This window comes from Vidua chalybeata, chromosome 1 (assembly GCF_026979565.1).
Source record: "Vidua chalybeata isolate OUT-0048 chromosome 1, bVidCha1 merged haplotype, whole genome shotgun sequence".
NCBI classification, from domain to species: domain Eukaryota; kingdom Metazoa; phylum Chordata; class Aves; order Passeriformes; family Viduidae; genus Vidua; species Vidua chalybeata.
In genome coordinates, this window is record NC_071530.1 from 115662746 (window position 1) to 115685589 (window position 22844).

The window sequence follows — 22844 nt, forward strand, 5'->3', positions numbered from 1 at the left end:
GTTTTCCAAAATAACATCCTTATTAAAAGGAACGCTGTATAAACTGGTTTTCACAAAGAAAATACCAATTTCACTTAGTCTGCAGTGCTTTGTATTTCTCTATTAAAAACATTAGCTTCAGATAACTACTGTTCGCTTATAAACTACAACCCTACACTTTTGTTAGCACAAAGTGTTACAGTGAAAAAGTATGTGAAAAATATAGGTTAAATAACTGAAATACTTAATAGAAGTAGAAAGGAAGTCCAAATTATTTGGATATTTTCTCCAGAAGTTTAGGGCATTTTGCACACTCCCAGAAATGTAAAAGTATTAGCAATGCAACAGGAGTAGCAAATGAATTATTCTGAAAAAGTAAAGGCTGACTGGAATTATTTTTACATAGCTGTATTCTAAAGTCTCCCTCAGTAAGGAAGTGCTCATTTAAAATGTATGAATTATTCAGTAATTTTTAAAACCTAAAGTTTGTGAAATCAGGAGAATGTCCTGAAATAAAACTTTTGAATCAGAATTTATTCAAAATGTAGTAAAACATATGTCTCCAATTACATGATTATTTTATAGCTTGAGGCATGAAAAACAATATAATGTTAAAACAAATCAGACTCACATTTCTTGACTGGATTATACCTCCTCAGTGACTCACAATATGTTTTCTTCACATTCGCTGGAAGTCTGCAACTTTTCCCCACCAGACATGTCTGTGGCACACACTGCACTGCACGTGGCACACACTGCACTGCAGGAGTGCTCTAACAGGACTGCTTTTTTCTAGTGACCACAAAACAGAGCTAAGGAGGTTCCCAGCTTCAACATGCTATACTCCTGGTTTAAGGGATGACTTAGTACAAAGTCTCTATCTTCCCATGTTTCAGCTTTTCTGGCTGCAAAATTAAGATAATAGATTTGTGTATTTCTGGGACGTTTTCAGGATTTTGGGAGATTTGGGAGATTTTTGCTTGCAAAACCTACTAGGTAGATTGACATTTATCCTTTAAAGAAATTTATTATGTAAATTTCTCTCATCACTTCATTCCTGCACTGACATGAAAATGAAGCTTAAACATGTCATGATGAAGTGTCAGCACCTCTCAAAAGTATGAATGCATACAGGGTCTTCCAGATTTTCAAGGTAAGGTTTTTAAAGTTCATAGGATCTTTCTGTTCTGGTTGCTATGATGTTCTGTTTGCTCATCCTGTGACCAAGTAGCAAAGACTAGCATATTGCACAGACTGTTCATACTTTTTATAGCAGTAACTTGATCTTTAACTGGGAACAAACATCCCTGCTATGCAAGCGAGAAAACTCAACCCTTATATTAAAGTCCTAAGGGAATGACTATCCTTTCAATGTTCAACAGTATTCCATTTTGCTCTCACAAAGAGGAATGATGCAACTTACTCAAGCTGCCTGAAGAATTATCTGGATATTGTAAATTCTGTATTCATAACTCTTTATTCACTTCAGTGAACCACCAATCATGTATAAAGTATCAGCTTAATAATTGTGGCCATATCATTCATTTAGCAGGTCCTACAAATATCCACCATTCACATAGTAATCCTAGCATCTAAGCCTACCTTAGAGCTATCTTCTCCTTCATCTTCATGGACTGAACTGGATGGTGAAGGAGTTGCAGATTTGCTTCCAGGTGGAGAGGGCGAGTTGTGAGGAACACTGTTTCCACCCATATTCAAACCAAGCTGTGCACTGAGCTGGGACTGGTTAATAGTAGTCAGCTGCCCGTGCTGCATCATTCCTGGCTGCCTAATATCTGCAGGTTGAACCCTTGGCCTCATGGTTGCCATCTGAGGATGGGAACTATACTGGGCTCCTTCTGTATTCCGTAAATCTTGCATCTACAAGAGGAAAAAAACTGTATTAAGCATATCACTAATAAAGTGTTCTGTTCCTTTAGACCTTGGTTGGCCTGATTGGCTATGTAAGGCTTAAAGGAAATGGCAAGTACTTAAATAAACATGTAAATACTGAAAATAAACATAGTAAGGATATGATTGACATTTTCATAACACTGACTGTTATAAAGAATTCAGGCTCTAGCCTCAGCCCTTGGAAATAGTAAAAAAAAAAAAAGCAATGAAAGCTCAGGTTTTTTCATGGGGGGAACAAAACGGCACTGCTTTCTGTAACTGCGTGTAGAGTATTTCTGAAATGCTAATAAACAGGGACAGCTTTGCACTCTGAAGTTCAGACCTAGACCAGAACATGAACATCCTCAAAATTCAAGATAATTTCCAGATCCTGCTTTTTTAACTTAGGATTTGGGTGGTTTGGAGTTGTGATTTTGGAGCTGCAGGGAATTTTCAGAGTCTGAATATCTAGTATTAGGTCCAAATCTATTTTACCTGGCACTGCCCAATGAGAAACTGGACCTTTCAGAACTCAGACCACTGACAAGAAGGATGCATTGATAGACTGATTAAATGATTTCTGAGTCGATTTTCTGCTACAACATATATGAATGGAAAGATCAGAAATCGCAGGATTGACAAATGAATCCATTGTGCTATGTGGGTCACTGCTTCTTAGCATTAACGAGACATATCTATTTGAATGCAAGCAACAGATTCAGCCTCTGCAAGGATAAGAATTAAAAGCACTGGAGGATGAAGCTCCTTTCTTGTCCAGAGGTCAAATGCACCATGCACACAGACCTCAGCAGATTGCCTGTAACCTCTTTTCAGTATACTCATACAGAAACACGACAAATAGCAAAGAGTATCAGAGAGAAGCTCAGATTTAAGCTGAGATGTTTCTGTGGGGGATTTAAAATGGAAGTATCAATTCATAGCTGAAATGAAATAGATACAGTTGTCTTTCTGTGCATCAGACAAACATGTGTGTATGTATAAAGTAGAATCTGACAGAAGCTACCATTGTGTAAGTTCCATTATGACAAGGACATGTGTTAGTGGTTCAATATATTAACATAGCCACATTTATTCTACTGACAGTCTTTGTTAGACATGTCATCTGAATTGTCTAAAGATCACTGTATTTTATTTTTTTGAAATCTTTTTATAGCTCATGACTTCTATAACCTATCTCTTGCTCATATACACACTCCCACATATCACAGCAATCTGGAAGATACCTTTCAACCTTTCAACCAGTAACACATAGGAAAAAGTAAAGATAATTCCATAACTTCACCTTATCTCTTATTATTTACAGTGTAAAAATGTATCAATTTTTGGGAGTTATTTTATGAGCTTGGGGATTGATTTTCATAAAGGTGACTGGTTGGCAGTAAATCAAGTTAATAATACCATTAGTTATGGCATACTTACCACTTTACATGTACTTATGTCTCTGAAAGGCATTTGAATTGGCTTCTGACAATGTGACATCACAATTATACCTGTATTTATGTTATTTTAGAAATTAATAGCTTTTGGTAAGAAAGAGTTATCAATACAAACTTGTTTTCCAAGTTCATTTAATGACTACTAAAGCACCGGAGGAGATGAGCACACAGAGCACAGTGGATGAAATCAATTGAAGGCTGAAATTTGAATCCTGGTGGACATTTATATTTTTAAAGTACTACTGGTTTCTTGGTCCCTTCCCTCCAGTATCATCTCCCTCCTTGCCAAGCATATTAGCCTTGAAAGCTATCATTATCTCTGCCTCCAGCAGACAGCCGGTATCAAGACAGTTGTGCCCATGAAGCTGTAACTGCTGCTCAGACACTTTGCTCTGGATCCAGCTGTTGAGCTGGGCAGCAGCTGGGGAAAGTGGAGCAGCACTGGAGGGTCTCCAGGTCCTCTTGGCCAGCATGGGACAAACAGTAAGGGGATGGGAACCCACACAGTCCCTCATGTGTGGGACACAGGGAGGCAAAGCCCTCCCCAAAGCCCTCCCTTCAGCCTGTCTGCAGCACTCAGTGCAGGTGTGTCCCCCCCCCCCCAGGCACCCTTCACCCTGCAGGGGCTGAGCCCTCGGGTTTTCATGGGGCAGCATATCGTGGTGCAGAATAAACCCTTCTAGGAAAGTCTGGAAAGGCTTGACTGCTTTTTAGGAAGAGTAGGCATCCTAATGATTTAATGAACTCTAGAAATGCAGCAACCACTACATTAAACTCCTAACTCTTATTCTGAATGAAGTTCAAAAATTATCTATCTCTAAAAGCAGAGCAGGAGCTACCATTTAAATTACTTTCCCTCAAATAAAATATGATACAATTGCTTTAATTGATGTACAGGAAGCTCTACCTGAATATGTGGAAGAACTTCTTTATTGTGTGAGGGAGTGGGTGACTGTGCACTGGAGCAGATTGCCCAGAGAGGTTGTGGAGTTGCCCTCACTGCAGATACTCAAGAACCAACTGGATGGAATCCTGTGCCATGTGCTCTGGGATGACCCTGCCTTAGCAGGAAGCTTGAACCAGATGACCCACTGTGGTCCCTTCCGACATGAACCATTCTGTGATTCTCTGATTCTGCTATTATTCAAAAAGATCTCTCCTTTAAGAGCTTCAAATATCAGATAGATAATACAGAATATTCTGTGTTTGTCTTCTTTAAACAACCTATACTTGTAAACAGTCTGTGATACAATTTTAGCTCCAGTACTGAATATAGGCTGTGTTTTCAGATAACAACAACTGAACAGTACTGAATGTATCGCCATACAAAATACATGTGTATATATATTTGCAAGAGAACCCTTCACTAGGGAAATTCTGAGGACTGAAAATGAAGTGGTGGAGTAAAAAAAACGCCAGTATTTTTCTTTTCACATAAATTCAGCTTCTCTCCTGAATTTTAAAATCAGATGAATTTCAGGCTAGCTTCAGAAAACCAGGTGTAAGCAGCAAATAAGCTTGTTTAACAGTACATTTTCTCTTTCAGATGTAAGCCAGAAACCCCCACCTAAGGGACCTGCCTGCAGAGGACAAGCCAGTCTAAGTCCATCTCACAGAGCTGTGGCACTCAGGATCCACAGACGTGATTCACATCTGCTGATAAGGCTTCTGGCTCACCTCTTTACCATACACTGCAGAGCCTGCTTTCTCCCATCCTGCCTCTACCTGGTGAAAAACTGGGATTGTATAAGAAAATGGAAACTGCTCATGCCTCAAGAAAGAATGGGCAACTAATAACATAAATGTAAAAAATTGTGAGATCACACTGTGGAAAACATGAACTTTCATGTTCCTAAAGAATGAACAAAATCAAGAACTGTTCCACCTCCTCTGTAGGTTCAAGAACACATCAGCCATGAAAATTACACACTGGGGTCAGTGCTGTGGCATAATGGCATGTCCCTGTCACAGATGCTGTGACAACCTCATCTCTGCAGAAGAGTAACACTAATCAGACACACAGTCTGTCAAAATGTATGACCAATTTCTTCCAAACTGCTTCAAAATCTGAAACCTCATATTCCTTGCTCCTCCAGATGGAGTTTTACAAAGCCCACCGCTGTGTGGCTGTGCTGGAGCCATATTCAGTATGCAGAGGCAATATTGCAAACACATTCCTGCCGAATGCAAAGCTGAACCGAAATCCTGACGGATGGCAGAATGCCAAATGGAAGAACAAAGTTAAAGAGTTTTGAGTGTTACAGAGGATAAGGACAGTCTTAAACTGACGTCTTCAACGGTCTCTGTGATGAGGTAATAATGATAATATCTGGCACTTTAATATCATTCTCCATCTGTCAGTTCCAGGATGTTTCACAACTTGAGTTATATTCAGCTTTAGAACATGCCTGGTTTTATTTTGGTTTTACTAATGGGGAAGCTATGATACATTTCTTTTCATGGCTATTTTTTTTTCTGTTTGCATTTTGCTTATAAGCATAAATTGAGCATTTAGCCATACAGGTGTTTGACTGCAAGTTAAAAGACAGTACAAGTCCCTAAATCTAAGGTGCCTACCAAAGCCCCTTGTTGACACATGGGTAGTGCAAAACCAGAACAGGGCTGTCTGGTTCAAGATGAGCCCCTAATGCCCTGCTGAAAGCTCCTGAGGTACTAAGAATAAGTTTAAAGAGCTTTAGACATCAGACTATTGTTCATGCCATCAGCTTACAGTGAAAACAAAGCAAAGCATACAGTGCAGAATACAGTGATATCATCCCTGTAAGGAAACATCTCACGGCAGGATGATGTGAGTACAGTATCCTAATCACAGAATCACAGAAAATAGTGCTAGAAGGGACCTCAAGAGGTTATTCAGTCCAACATTATCTCACAGCAGGATTAGCTATACCTAAATCATTTCTGACATATGTTTGTCTAACCTCTTCATAACCTCCCTAGGCAATTCTTGTGCTTAACTATCCTTACAGTGGAAAGGGCTTTTTTCCATAATGTCTCACCTAAATCTCCTTTGTTGTAATTTAAACCTACTACTTTTTGCTTTGCTCCCAATGGACATGAGGAATGTTTTTCTCCTTCTTTACAGAAAGTTGCACACATTAGAAGGCTATTATGAATTTTCTTTCAGTTTTTTCTTCTTTAGACTAAACAACTAAACCTGAAGATTGAAAGACTTTGCTCGTATGTTGTGGTTTCTACACCTCTTATCATTCTTTCTGCAATCCTCTGGAATATATCCAATAACCTTCATATTTCTTGAAAGACTGTGCTCTGAAGTCTACAAAACACAGATTTTTTTTCGTTTGACACAGCATTCAGATAGAATCCTTCATCTATCACAGAAGGCAACACATAGCAATAAAAAACTCCAAAATGAATTATCAACCTTTTTGATAGAAGCTGGTTAACACACGCAAGATGCAGAAAGAGTCAAATTGCAGAACTCTTAACTAATGTCCCAGAATGTAGCTTTAGGAAGCAAATAATTTTTTTTTTCTGAGAAGCATCACACAGGCAGTTTCAAAGGGAATGTGCTGTTAGCAAAATAATTCACATTATTTTTCTAGCTATAATTAATAACCGTGAGGCAACATCTCTCTGAAAAGCTGCAGAAGTCCCAATTGTCCCTCCCTGTTTAGATTCATTTATAATAGATGTCATCACTAAATGAAAGAAGAAAAACAAGTTGCTTTAACAGATCAAAGTAAATACAACAGGTCTAGGTACATGCAAGAAACACTAGGGATAATTCACTGGAAATGAAAACATTAAAACATAAGGAGAAATACACAGGGCTTATTCACTGAAGCAAGTAAAGTTCATATATCTCACTACTCTGAGAAAATTCATATCAAGGAATGACAGACATTATTACTGTTACCACCATCAGTTCTTGAAATTATTTGGCATAGTTTTCTACAAGTTGAATGCTCTCGTGAATATTTTTGATGGACACTGCAGAAGGGGCTGACAATTCTTTGCTTCTTGTCTGAGTGGTCAAGGTAAGTCAGAGAGTAACAATTTTTCAGACTATACAAAACTATGGTTCAATCAACTAATTAAAAAAAGAAGGAGAAAACCCCAGGGGATCTTAAGTGTTATCTATGAAGATAACCACAGTGTCCTTCTTTCTTCACTGGCATGACCCACCTGAGTCATCAGGTGTCTTGGACATTCTTTGGTAGGCAGAGGGGGTCTCTGTTAATAGCAGTATTTCCATTTATATTCACAGGAAACTTGTGCTACTACCTGAGCTGTATTAAATCTGAATGTTTCTCTGTTCCCAAATAACACTACATTAAATGAAATATTAGCCCTGGTTGTGCCAACCCCCTGAGAAGCCGTGAAATGTGCTTAGAAATGCTACTGCTTTTATTTCAGGCATTTTAATTGTATTCTACCATAAGCCAATGCACATCTGCAAGATGTTTTCCAGGGATGCAGAGATGCTCATTAAAAAAGAGAGGAAAAAAAGTAATTCCTACATAATCACTTGATTCTGTAAGTGAAGGTTTCAAAAGAGAAGAAAAGATAGCATTAAAGTTGCCATCCACGTTTGTGAGAACAGGCATACTGAGAAAGGATTGTGTTTGGGAAATTATACAATTTCATATCAAGACAATTGATAAACCAAAAAGACCTAATAATTATTTATTTATTTATTTATTTATTTGTTTAGTGCTACAAAATGCAAGCAATAGTCATCATACAAATGATGAACAGGCTCCCCAGGGAAGTGGTCAAAGCACCAAACCTGACAGAGTTCAAAAAGTGTTTGGACAATGCTCTCAGACACATGGTGTGGCTCTTGGGGATGTTTCGTGCAGGACAAGGACTTGGACTAAATGATCCTTGTGGGTCTCTTTCAACACGGGATATTCTATAGTTCTGTACAACCATACATTCAAACTTAAGAGTGTCTAAAACCACAGAAATGTCAATTTTAGACACCGTTCATTCAACTGGTGATCGTACAGGTGATCAAGTAGTGGTACCTTTGGCTGTTCAATGCACATTGATGGTCAGGATCCCAGATTAATGGCAAGGGAATCAAAAGAAAATCAAGCAGTTTTATTTGTTGTTTTCCACTGTGGCAATGCTCTTTCACAAGAGAACTTAAAACTTGAGATGACTTGAACATCTGCATTTATACACCAGAGAACAACAAAAAAGTGACTCAAATATTTGGAGGTCTGATATCTAACAAGAAGTTTGAGTTTACTGGTTAGAGTGACTAAAACTGGTACTTGGTATGCATGTCCTGTCACGAAACAAAGAGTGATCAAACCCAAAGATTCACAATTTATCAGGTCTTTGCTTCCACTAAGTTAAAGGAGAAATCATATTTCCAATCAAGTCTTGTTTTAGCACACCTATAAATGATTAAGTGCTAAAGAAAGATTTTTTATGAGATCCAAGGTTACTGTGAAATGACCACAGAGAACCATTCAAAACACATTAAAAGGAATAACTCAAAGCACCGCCTAACAGAGGGAGGGGAGGTGTGTTTTCATCATCTCATTTTTATAATTCTCTTCTGTATCAGCTAACTGTATAATGAAAGACTAAGTTTTAAAGTAAGTGGGTATTTGGGGAATATTCTAGTGCTATACACAGGAGTATTTTATATACTACACCCACTGCATTTTTAGAATAAATTGAAAGGATCATTCAAAACTTCTGTTGATTAGGAAAACAGTCTTAAAATTAAACAGCAGAAACCTCACATGTAAAGAGAACCTTGAACAAAAAATAATAAAACCCCGCACCCCTATTAAATCTACTACACTAATCTTTTCAAAATCATTCTGTGAAAAATTAAACAGGTTGTTTTATATAGTATTGAATCTGTAAGTGATCTTAAGCCCCTTTAAGCTATTATATACTCAAAATTTGACTGCAAAACTTTATAGCATGATCACATAATGACAAAAATGCAGTCATATACAGCTTCTATAATTCTTGGTACACAGTTAATTTGGTGACTATTAACATTCTTTTTCTACTTTATGTTTTAATATCCTTTGAGCCACACAGGGCCAAGGTCTCAAAACTAATCATAAAAAAACTACCGACTGCTATTCACTCTAATATAATAACCCTTTATTTAAAACAACTTCCAATAAATTTCATTATAAGAAGTTATTAAAAGGGTTAAAAACCTATTAAATGTCAAAGAATTTGCCTGACTCAAACTTCTAATAAAGAAACAGAATAGGCTTTCTTTCTGAATTATTTAAATCTTTACTGACTGTGCACTGAACCATGAAATTAGAAAAGTGTTATTAGAAGTGTTCTCTGGTTTTTATAAAAGTTGTAGCATAGAATATATCAAACCACAGTCTTTAACTAGACTAGTTAAAGAAATAGGTTTTTAATCCTGAGTACATGGTTTTCACTGATATAAAGGGTCATAATTAAAAGTCTGGCCTGGAAGCTGAAGATAATAAAATTATTATTACAGGAGCATCCATGTTCATTTGGTATATTCTGGATGCATGTTTCCATTTTAATTTGGACAAATATCTTCAATTTTGTTTGATCTTGCAAAGTCCACTAATTTGGACCCTCTCAGCAAACAATTAAGCTTTTAATAGTGACTCATTTTAAAGAATTAATGCTGAATAATTTGTGTTATCTTTTTCTCTTTTTTAAGTGTCTAATGCTTAACAGCAGGTATAGGTTGGCAGCAGACAAATGGAATCTAGGAGGTACAAGGCAAATATTCGACCACACAACTCCTGATAACAGTATTATCACTAAACTCGTTTTGTTGGCTTGTTTGTTTTTCTGGTGGTTTTTTTTTTTTTGTGTTTGTTTTTTTTTCAAATGACAAAAGAACAATTTTCTATTTCAGCAGTTATTTGCATAAGGAAAACAATCATGCATTTCATATTTATTTTAGTGATGCTAAAGAGCTCCTGAGTAAGCAGTATATTCACAGATTCACTCAAACACACCTGAATCAACAGCCTTTCATCAAAAGAAATGAAGTCAGAAAGATGCCTGCGAGACATAATATTGTCTCCCCTTCTTTTATATAATAAAAATAGAGGCATACATGAAATGATTAAGTCTAGGAATACAAACTATATCTTTGGAAATACTGTTAACAGTGTGCTTGGTGTAGGGCAGGAGAGAAAAGGGAATGCAGGCAGCTACTGTTGCCTTTGCAATGCTTTGCTCCTGTGACTGATCAACAACAACAGAGTCACCAGCGTGAGGCTGCTGTAACCTTCGTTGGCTTCTGTTCTGTTGTGTCCCATTCTATTCTGTTCTGTTCTGGGTTTTTTTCTATGGTGTTCAGCACAGCAGTGACAAACTCTCTTCCTGCAGTGAGTTGGGCAGTGTGACTATTACCTGTCACATGTTGTTTGCTGTATCTGCTTTAACATACAAAGGTACCCTGACCACACCACCCAACTCCCTATCACCAACTAAAGGAATTTGTATTGGGTGCATCCCAGGTAATGTATAGCAATGTATAGTGATGTCCACGTGGGAAGAGTAAAAAAAATCCTTCTGGTTAGAAAATCACACTAAACCAGCTGTGACAGATGAAAGGTTGCTACAATACTGGGGTGTCTTGTGTCTCCGATCTCTACAGGAAAACCCTAAATTATCTAAACTGATCTCTCATCTCAGTCACAAAAAATGCCAATTCCTTCCCAAAGGACCAGCACATCAACTAGAACAATGAATTTTTAAAATACTGTCGATGAGATTTAATCTAAGTTTGCTACTTCTCCGAAAAAGTTTTTGCAAGGGAGGAATGGCTGTCTTTTCAGAGTCATCCTTCTGTTTAGGCACTGAACAGGAATATAGGGCAGAAGGAACCTCAAATGAAAATTTCTGTCACACAGAAGGCAGAGAAAGGACTAAAACCAGAGTCTTCTATGTGCTCTAGTCCTCTCACTACCCCCATCATTAAGTTTTTATGAGAATTTCTGCCATTCTGCACAAACTTTTCATGGATCTTGTTTCCACTCCAATGGGATATGAAGCTGGATTTTTGAACCCAAAGTCACACAGGCAGATCTAGTCTGCCATGTTCTATATTCTTCCTCTTGGGCACTGTGATGTGGAACATCTTGAAATTATTTCCTGGAGCCATAGGGTCCTGTCTGGGGCTGTGACTTACAAAAGGCATTGTGACTGCAACAAAGCCTCCTACAGAATTAATCATTAAGCAAAGTCTGAACGTGAGTAACTTTAGGCATGGCTGGCTAAAGGAAGAGTCAGGTCAGTGCCCTGAAGGCCCATTGATAAATTCCACCTTTGTCTAAGCAAACTGTTTTGCCAGCCATTTCGGTCCTGGGTAGGGTCCATGGTGCTGTGCTTGTTCTTGCATACCCATATGCAGCAGTTGCATGAAACTGAGGAACCTCCCTGCCACCCTGATACTAAGCTGCATAGAATTATGAGTGCACATTATTCATCATTCACCTGAAATCCACAGTCATCCAGGTTTTGTTTGTGCATTTTGTGAGTTTCTGGACTAAATTAATTTTCCTTGAGAAAGATATTTTCTGGCTGATACCAGTAGCTCTGAAAAACCACACCATATCCCACTTTTCACTGAGTACAAAATCTTTAAAAAAAGTAATTTAGACTAATAAAAATGAGTTGAATGGTTTAAATTACATTAGTGAAAGACTCTTTTAACAAATAGTTCTGCTGCTATGTTGCAGCCCTGTAAATTCTCAGCATGAGTGATAGAACTAATGGAAGTTGAAACAAAAGGACTGCAAAATGTTTAACTCAGAAAAGATTGCTTTTCATACATATGATCTTGTTATCAAGTGATAAACTTACTGATTTTTGTAGCTGTATTGTCATAATTTCCTCTGCAATATAAACTTAATGCCATTGTCAAATATTGTGGGTTTTGCAAATGCTAAGCACATGTGTTACTGCTGGGCAAGACACTTTTTGTAAGCTATGAAAAATATGCTTGGCTCTCAGTGAAAAAGCAATTTAATGATATGCTAATAAGTCCATAATTCTTCTGTATTGTATTATTTACAATTTTGTCTCTAGAACCTATTTAACATCTCCAGTGTAATTATCCATCTGCATCTTGCCAAGTCCAATATTATAATTCTGAAACAGGAAAAATCTCAATTATTTTATTTTCAACTATGTAGAAGATGAACAGATATCCAACAGTCTCAAAAGCTGAAAATTAGTAAATTTATTTTGCTTAATGTCCATTATATTGGCATGTGACTGAGGATAATCCAGGGAACCATATTTTTAATTAAGAATATATCTTTATTTTGCTGGTTTGATACTTCTAAATGTGGACATCTTACTTAATGAAGCCTGATCAACTTACCAAAACAAGTTTAGAGAAAAAAGCAAAACCCATAACTTCTTGAAAAGGAATACTTTGGGCAATCACAACTTCTTATTTCCTTTTAAACCCATTATTCAGTCTATTCTTTTTGATTTTGAAGCTCTTATTGTCCCATTAATCTTTAGAATAAAGCAACAACCTTGGTTTGGCTGAGAAAACTCCCTCTTTTTCCTTCATCTTACAAATTTGTGCTTTCAACTGGTTGCTGAGCAGCCACCAGCACCTGGGAAACCAATATGTGATACAGCAACTCCATTCCTGAATGCCAAGGAAGCACAGTGGAGTGTTTGTTAAGAACGTGTTGTGATATAATACTTGTTCTGCATATCCTAACACAGACAATAGAAAAAAAAAAATCAAAGAAAATCACCTGTTTTGTATGAAACCCACTACAATACAGAAAGGTCTCATAGTGAAAATTAGGGAGGAATCAATTGCTGTCTGCAAGGGAGAAAATAGTGAATAAAGAAATTTATAGAACATGAGCTCAGGACATTAAAAAAAGCCACACTGAAATATAAGAACTTTCAAGCTTTGGAAATGATGACTTCATGGTGAAGAAAGTGATGGGTACAATGATAACATGATAGATTACCTAGATCCTACAAAGTTGGACTTTAGAAAGAATTCCTCAAGCTAGAGAAGGCTGTAACCACTGTGTGTTCAGAGTCCTGTTGTCCACAGAGATGACAACATTTCAAAGAAATGGCCCCGATGTTTCCTCAGCGTAGCCTCACAAGCTCATCAGTGTTGAAATGCTTTAGTCTGTATTACTAGTGGCTTCATTTTATAGAAAATCTGAAGACCTCTAGGATGCATTTCACCTTTCCTTTTCTTCTTGGATGATGGTCTATAGTCATATTATACTTCTGTTTGGACCATCTAACCTACTGTTATCTGGAATGAAACATGATGATACCTGATAACATTCATACAGCACAAAACAGAGCTTCTTAGCTCTGATTTCCCAGGCTGTGAGCACACCAAGCTTGTTCTGAAATCCCCAAATTCTTCTGCTGCCCATAAATCAGATTTGTTGACAGAGGCTTTGGTTCTAATTGTCAAAGAATTAACACGTCCAATCCAGATTAGTGTAATTGGATAAAATTAACTCAAATTTGAGATGGGTTCTATGTGACAGAAGGTAACCCTGGAAACCTCTCTGACCAGGCAAGTACTCGCATGCTATGGAAGAGAATAGTTAACAATTTGAAAGCTTAGCATTCACATAATCTTAAAATGACATGACAGAGGAACATCCCAAGTAACACAAAGGCATACCTGCACTCTTTTGTCTTGTTCTCATGCCACTGGCTGCCTTCATATTAGCTGAGCTATTCACGCCACTCTACCATTCAACCAGTGATGTTAGTCCACCTCTTTTAAGTTTCATTAATAACCTAGAATAGGGTCATCCTCTACTAGTAATCATGAGTTTTGTAACTACCTTATCTTCTCATACTTTTCTCAGCACAGTAATGATTTTAGTCACTTCATGAAGAAATTTTAAAATGTAATTGCCGTGTGTGCAAAACTGCATCCATGTCTGTTCACATAATTGCTGCAATTATGAATGCAATTCGGGTAAATATGCAAGCAGACTACTAGCTAAGTCTCTAACTGGTAATTTATGTGTGCCTTTACCCAATTTGCATGGGCAATTTTCATAATTACTTTCCCAGGTTTAGTACATAGATCTCGGGACTAATGAATACTAATAACTTATAACTAACGCAGGAATGATGAAGGATGCATGAGCAACTAGTGAAATAAGTACATCAGAAGCATATGGAAAAAAAGGGAAAAAATTCAAGTATATACATTTGCCTTTTTGTACATTTTATTTTGAAAGAGAAGGATATGAGTAATGCAACTAGAGAGGTCAAGTTCCTTCAATTATCCTTCTCCTATTTTCAATATGCAACATACCCTTTCTGGTAGTCAAGAAGCCAAATGATTTTCAGACAGACAAGCTACATACATAGTGTAATTTACAGTAAGTGAAATTGTCATTTTAAGTGTCTAACTCTTCATCTGAGAAAGGCAGATGTGCTCCTCATGAATGTAAGGCCAAAATGGGGTCCCAGTGGTGTTTACAGATAAAGCAATTGAATGAGTTTACAAGTGTCCTACTTCTCTTAAGAATAAAGGAAACATACTGCGTTTGACTGAGAGGCATTTCAACAAATTATATATCTGTTGCTACACTTAGAACCATATTAATAATGAAAATCTTGTTTTGCTTTTTCGGAAGACAAGCAAATAAAAGAAGATCATACCTAGATGCTTCTGTTAGCATTACATTTACATTGCATTGGCATTACATTTACATTCTAGGATTTCAAGGAGAGCTGTACCAAAATAAATATAAAATATGCATGTTAGAGAAAAGTATGGAGCCTAAAGTGCCTTCTGTAACACTGTGTAAAAACTACATCCCATTATGGAAACCTTAAAATCAAGCCCATGCATTTAATTACTCCTAATCTTTCATAAAGCCAATTTTTAAGAATTTAAATTCCTATGTCTACAATATTTAGGAAAAAACATTGAAAACTTTAAAAAATTATATTTAAACGTAGAGAATTTAGAGATTTATTTTGAAAATTCTAAACAGCTTTTACCCAGTGCACATGAATGCTTTATGGTTGGCAGTTATGGCTCCTGAAAATACCACTTTTATTCTCAAAGTTGAGCAAACAACATCTGCCATAAGAAGTGTGGGTTTTTAAGAGAGATTGTTCAGATATGATCATATGTAGAATACTTGCTCCCCATGATAACTCCAATTAATCTTTTTAGCTTATTAAATTTTACTCCTGCCAGCACTGTAGAGTCAACAAAACCACAGGATAGTGAGCGGAGCTCTATTTTGCTAAGAAATGGTAAACTGAATTCTTAAATAATTTCTCTGCCACCTAAACCAATCCTATTCCAGCACAAAAAAGAGATAAGGGTTGACATATACAAGCAAACAAACAAACAAACCGTCAAATCCTTGCTCATAAACAAATAATACTTCTATCTCTTCAAAGTATTGCTAAAATAACTTAGTTTTTAAAGTACTGAAAAATGATAAGCATTGCTTTATATCATTCTGTATCAGTGGTATTATAATATTCTGAAAAATAACTACACATTGCAGTGTTTAACATAACAGATGCTAAATCTTATGTTTGAATGAAAAATATTTTGCATGTAAGTAACTGCCACCGCTAGTTAGGAAGTACAACAAAAAGAAAAAAAAAACCAACATTATTAAAAGGAACAAAGAAGTAGTGTCTTCATCTTTCTACACTGAGGCCTAACATCCTCTGTATCTGTTGCAGTCTGGAGTCTGACAAGCTGTCCTTGCATCCAAAATGCTTTCCTTAATTTTAGAAAAAGATAGCAGATTTGTGACCGATTAATCTTGATATGTTTGCAAACAATGTTGGTAGACTAAACACACTAGACGTACTTTTGAATGGTATCAATGTGATGCTCAAATTTTTCAGCTTGAAATTAATTTTGTAATTTCGGGACTAGCAAAAATAAACATGTTCAAAAGGCAAACAAGAACTCTACAAAGTGTTAAAATTCATTGGATAATTTTCATTTCCCCAGCTGAACTATAGGTTAATAGTTGTGCCCACATACAAGCCATGCTTTTCAGCTTTATCTCATTTTCTAATTATTTTGCTTTAATTATTTTTTCATTTACACCTCATTCCATGCTATTTACTAACACTGATATTATGGCAGCATTCTAAGACTGAAATTTTAGAATATGTAGATCAAAATTCTGAATCATCAGAGCATCCCTTTATTGCAGAGTTATTTGCATTTTCTACACTTATTCAATGGTTGTCAGTTGTGATAATCTTTAAATTCTGACTGGACCATTGTAGCTGGCAACTACTGCAAAAATCTTTACTGACTTTAAAGAAAATGTTCAGTTTTACTGTCAACAATTTAACAAGGCACATCTTTCTGTTACTGCCTCTAGCAAATCCAGATGTTGTAATTAATACTGTAGAAAGTACAACAGGAAATCCTCTCCTTCTCCTGGAAGGAACTTACAGAATCTGCAAAAAAAGATGAAATCAGGTAGCTGTGCATCTAAGAATGGTTCTTTAGAGTAGTTTATGATGGTTTTTAGCATGGAGATTGTGATCCAGGGACAGAAAAAACCCAGCATTTTTTTCTTTCTTTTGACACTGATGGGATATAAACCAGGGCTATAGTTTCTTATATATTTAGAAATACCAATATTAATGAGTTATTTGCACACTATCTTGTGGACATCTTGTTTTCCTAACGATATTGGTGAAATGCAAAGCGCTCTCCCACACAGAGAAATAAATGATTTTTTTTTAAAGAAGCAGAACAAGAACTGTAAATCTACATTCTCTGAATCCAGTTCTTGTAACAATAAAGTTACAGTGTTTTCTCATGAGAGAAATCAATATGTTTCAGTATTTAATGCAATTAAATTAGGGAGATCATCAATACAAGAGAGTATTTAAAAATGTTATGAATAGAATAATATATACTGATAGCAAGATGAGAGATGATTCAACTATATCCCATTCTAAATGTAAGGAAAAAATAGTTTAATAAAATGCTTAATAACTAAATTAAACCTTGACTTTAACAAAGAATTCAGGAAGTATGATATAGGCTTACATTTTAAAGAGAGAATTTTGTATAGTTCAGCTCCCACTTAAACTAGGAATAACAGTAAAATACAGTAGGTGGAATTAGAACACAGCTTTTAATTTCTTTGATAACTCCTGGAAACTATTTAATTTATGTAGCAGATGTTCACTGAAATGAGTGCCATTCTACTTAGTCTTCTAAAAACTGCTGAATGAAGCAGCTATTCCTAATTGCTATCCCACTGTTACCTAATTTGTTCCTCCCAAACTGCACTGAACAATCTATGCATGTGTCCTTCTCAGACGTGTGGATACAGGACACACGGCTTTGGGTTATTTTCCAGTGTAGCTGTGAGATGGCAGGTCTGGCTAGTTGACTTGTGAGCATTTGCAAAGCTTGATCTCATCCGGCATGCTTAAGAAGAAAAGCCTCACTGAACTGCATATGAATCAAGGAGCTAAGCTATACTTTGGTTCCCAAGGCCTCAAAAAGTCAGGATCAGAAATGTATGAACTGCTATGCTACAACATATCAGGATGATCCCCCAAAAAAACTCACATTTAAATGTACACATTGATTGCCACTGTTGTATAGGGTTTTGCTTAGCTTTAATATTATTCTAAAATATTCTGCAAAATGAACCCTTGTGTTTTGGACTCCAAGCTGCTACCACTGGTGCCCATCTCCAGAATTCTGTTTAAAAGTAGCAGTATACTCACCATCTTTTACAAAGATTATGGGGTTTTTTGGGGATTTTTTTTTTGTTTTTTTCCCCCAAGCTGATTTTCCTGCCTCTTTCGAAGATTGTGTTTCAATACATTTCACACATTACAGCACACATGAGATGCTAGAAGTGAAATCATCATCTGGTGACCACTAAGCTTTGCAGTGAAAGTGAGCAACTACAGGTCATGGTGCACGTGAACGGTGGAAAAGGAAGATTCTTCCCACATTTCCAGAGGTATCATGTCTGCCTCTGGCACTATCATGCCTGAAGCAAGGAGGGAGGTGATCACTCCTGGGGGTGCAAGGTATACTTCCCTTGAGATGTCTGAAAAAACATTTACACTGGATTCAGCCAGACCTCAGGGGATGTGCTAGCACACATGCTGGAGGTTATTCTTGCCTCTTCCTGTCGCTTTGTGAATAAAGTTAGTTATAATTTAGCATTAAATGTACAATTTCAAACAAATTCCTTTCAGATGGATATATTCACAAAAGTGAAAATGAAACCAAACGCAGTAACAAAACCCAGGTTTCTACCTCAGTGTACAAATTCTCACCAGTATGGTCTTGCCTATCCATTTCTTAATCAAGAGTTATATAAGCAAAAAGATGAATTTGAATAACTCCTAAGTTGATACAATTTCCCTAGCTTTTAATTTGTCAACAAATGTACTTTGGCAACAGAAAATTATATTTTTTGCTTCCAGAGCAGGAGATACTGAGCAAAAGAATAATTTTAAGACAATGTAATGTGTATGAAGGCTACTGAATTTTGAAATTGAATTTCTTTCTCTAGATCATTACATGAGAGGTTAGATATAATTTTCCACTTATTCATACAAAATAACACCTTCAAAGACATTTACAAAATCTATTAATGCTTTCAGTTTGCAATGAACATTTGGAAATGGTAATTATAGAACTGTGATAACTAACTTAAAGTTCAAGAAGACATGATTGGCACAATAAATAATTGGTTTGCTCCTACTTAATCTACATTAATGTAAACAATAAATCTTCTCTTAAATAAAGATTGTGTGAATCTTCATTTATCTTTTATGACAAGAGAGCAAAGGTTGTAGCTTAATGAATGGAAAGAAGCAACAAGGTCAGATTTAAAAGCCTCAGAGGTCAAATTTCTGACATCTCTGAACACTGAAAAAAAGCCCTAACATGGTAATTACTATTTTGATCAAGCCACTGAGGTCTATTTTCTATTTCAAAAAGAAAGGGAAAAAGCACTATACTTCAGAAACCTGAGAACCAGCACTTGGAACATACAGTCTGTAACATTTAACTTCCTTGTAGTACAGACTCCTTCCATTATAGGAGTAAAATACAGGATACAGCAATGAGAATTCCATTTGAGACATCACATGTCTATTAAGTAGCCAGTGCATATCCACACCTGGAAAGTGTTTAGGGAAAAAAAAGCAACAAGCAGTCTCTCCTAGAACTGTGACACTGCCTAACTTTGACTAAAAGTATTCTGAGGGATTCCTATTCCTGAACCACTCCAGCTTTGGTGAAATTACAAGTAGTTCTGAATCTTTGCAGACAATGGGAATATAGGCACTGATAAAAGGTCCAGAAAGCCACATAATTTTATTTTACATATGCATTGATTTTTGCCCAAACAGAAGACCTCTGTCATCTAACAGGGTTATCCATAGATTCAAAGAGTTGATCAGGGTCATTAATAACAATAGTAAACTGATCATCATTCCAATAGGACTTGACAATGGCTTTTTTTCACAGTGGATACTAATGTATTGATGCCTGTGAAGTTCATTACAGCAGTAATAAATCATTAGCCTCCAGAAAATGATTTATAAGTTGGTTAAAATGCATTAGAATGAACTGTCAAATTACTCTACTGAGATGATGAGGCTGGTACTAAAGATTTTTTTTTCAGGTTCTCTAACAAAAATGGTGATGACTCAAAGTAATCATATCACAAAGACAAAAATAAAACAAATCACTGTAATGATTTACTTTAATAGCATGTTTCAATCTTAATAAAAGGGTGAGTGAATTTTACTTTGAACTGCTGGATACATTCCTTTTATTCACTGCTGGCAGCAAGCTCTTAACCTACAAAGCTCCAGTACTTACCCCAGTGATTCTATTTGTGTTTACTTTAACCAAAAGAAAGGTACTGTGTGTGTAACTATGGTTACTCTGCACGGGTGTCTGTGTAATAACAGTTTATTATAATGTATAAGTAGCTTGTCAGGCATGCAGCTCTAAGCCATAAGATTAGCAATGATAATATCACAGGAAGTATATGGGCCACAACTTGATACTCACAATGTTTATGTTATGCAAATCTTTTACTATATCACATACACTACTTCTAGCTGCTATTTAAGTAGCTTAACTACAGCTCAGACTATCAATATGCAACTCCAAATTTTTTTACTTTCACACGTGCTTTTAATTAATACCCATTGAACACTGAACAATTTATTCATGGTATTCAGCAAACTCCACGTTAAGTCCAACACAGAGTCTCACAGGTTCCTCTGCACCGTTACTGCAGCCATGCTAAAGGTTCCCTGTGTTAAACAGGGTACGTGACCAGTCCCCTCCTTGGCTACCACACACTGCCTTGTTCACAAGGGGCTGTGCAGGCCTGGCACCTCGTGTTCTTTTTTGTTGCTGCCTGCCATGAGCATTGCACGGCCACACAGCGTGGGAGGTGTGTGGGAAGACCCACTACCACACAGGACAAGGCAGGATCACAGCCCCGCCATTTGGAGAGACAAAGGCTGTTGTTGATGTCGGCAAACCCAATGGGAAGAATGATGATGTCTAACTCCATTTCAGAAGGCTAAATGATTGCTTTATTATAATCATGTTATAATACATTAATATGCTATATAAAAGAGGATACTAAATACTACATGCTACTTTCTCTAACTATCATATCTAACTAACTCACAACTCGTGACCCTGTTCTCCAGAGCCCAGACACAGGTGGATCCGATTGGCTCTCAGGCCCAAACAATCCACCATGATCCAACCAAGAGCTCACTCCAGGTAAACAATTCTCCAAACACATTCCACAAGAGAAAAACATGGAGCAGAAATAGAAATTGTTTTCTCTTTCATTTCTCTCTGTGCACCTCAATAAAAAATCCTGAGAGAGAGAGAAATGTGCTTGCCACAAAAGGCATCACCCTATTTCCCTCTGGGACCATGCCCAGGATGACAAAGATAGCTTGGGAGAGACACAGGTGGTCATGCTGCTCCTTTGACCCACGTGCTGGTGAGTAAAGACAGCACTTGGACAGACACAAATGCCACCATGGCTCTGAGTTTCCATGAAGAGCTATTTCCACTTCCTTCTTCTTGCACTGTATTGTGCCTAAGTGTCAGAAATAAGCCCCAAGTGATTTGTCTTTACCCATTTGAACAGTCTTTGCTTGAGCAAGTAGCTCTTACACAAGGAGCCCTTCCAGAATAAATACATTAAAGGCTTGTCTGTAATGCCAAGAATAAAATAAAATAATGTCTTCTGGAAATACATGATAAGAATTATTACAAACCCTACAGAAGACAACACAATAACAAGTTATCCTCTCTCTGTAATTCAATTATAAGGGTGCATTGCATAAGGGCCATGAAACATTTAGGACCAGATATTCAAAAGGCCAAATCTGTATGTTTACAAGCTCAATTTTGTGTTTGCAGTCTGAAGTGGGAGGAGTTGTGCTTCTATCTTACTAATCTGGCTCTCTTAAGGTATCATTAGGCATAGAAGTACTTTGGAAATAAGAATGCCTGCAAAGAAAAGAACAAGGTGATCTGAATAGCTTTGACTAGTATAGTTAACAGCACTAATGTTCTAAGATAATTTCTCTTCCTGTACTTACAGTGGAATCTCTAAAGGCCAATTCTCCTTTCTTTAATTTGTAAGAAATCCCCCACAGGAGGATGGCAGGTTTCTCTGAATGCAGAAAGACAGGGGTGGGCATGTAGTCAAACTTACAGAAGGTTGGGGGGTTTTTTAATTGCAAATTAAAAATGCCATTTAGCACAAAATGGAGCTCTCAGACCAGCCAACAGGGATGGGTAGAATTAAAACATCCCACTGACAATTTCATCCCAAGTAAGCACTCAGTGAGAACCAGAAAATATAACCTTAAAATATGATCATTTTACTCTTAGTTAACATTTCACTGGTGTATTTTAAAAAGCTTTTCCTCCACAGAGGCAAATGGTAAAATGAGGATGCCAAAAGTATAAATGAACACTTGCACATGCTTACAAAGAAATCACCAACTAAGTAACCAGCACAGAAGTCTTCAAAAAGTCATGAAAATATCCTTAAAAACTTCTAAAAATGAGACTATCTCCTTTAGAAATGCCAGTAGAAAATGTTTAGCTGGTTATAGTTGGATGCAGTTGATGTGTATGTTTTGGAATAAACCCCAGGTCTTTTACATGGTTCTGAAATTACATCTCACAAAGACTCCTTGAAGTATCCCAAGTCAAGGCAGTACTTTAATACTTGATAAGCATAAATTGGCATAGAACAGAACAACTACTAGTGGCCAACACAAGCTCAATAGCACATAATGAGAATTTTCACCCATTCAAGACATGGCACATAACTTGCTAGTCAGGTTTCCTTTAGAATGATTAAAGTAGTGCAAATCACACCAGTCTCTATCTGGCAGGAACACTAGCCAAAATTTGCCTAAGTCTGTGCTGCTGCTACATCCAGATACAATTCTACCAAAACAAACTTTCCTATTGGCACT

The 22844-nt window shown here is 36.8% G+C and overlaps 1 protein-coding gene across 1 annotated transcript in view; it reads right to left on the reverse strand.

Annotated features, from left to right (window-relative positions):
- The window catches only part of TOX (thymocyte selection associated high mobility group box), a 218325-nt gene that overhangs the window by 43162 nt on the left and 152319 nt on the right, over nt 1-22844 (reverse strand). The window contains exon 4 of the mRNA XM_053933107.1: nt 1582-1860. Coding sequence (XP_053789082.1) covers nt 1582-1860 — 279 coding nt within the window. The remainder of the gene's footprint in view (nt 1-1581; nt 1861-22844) is intronic.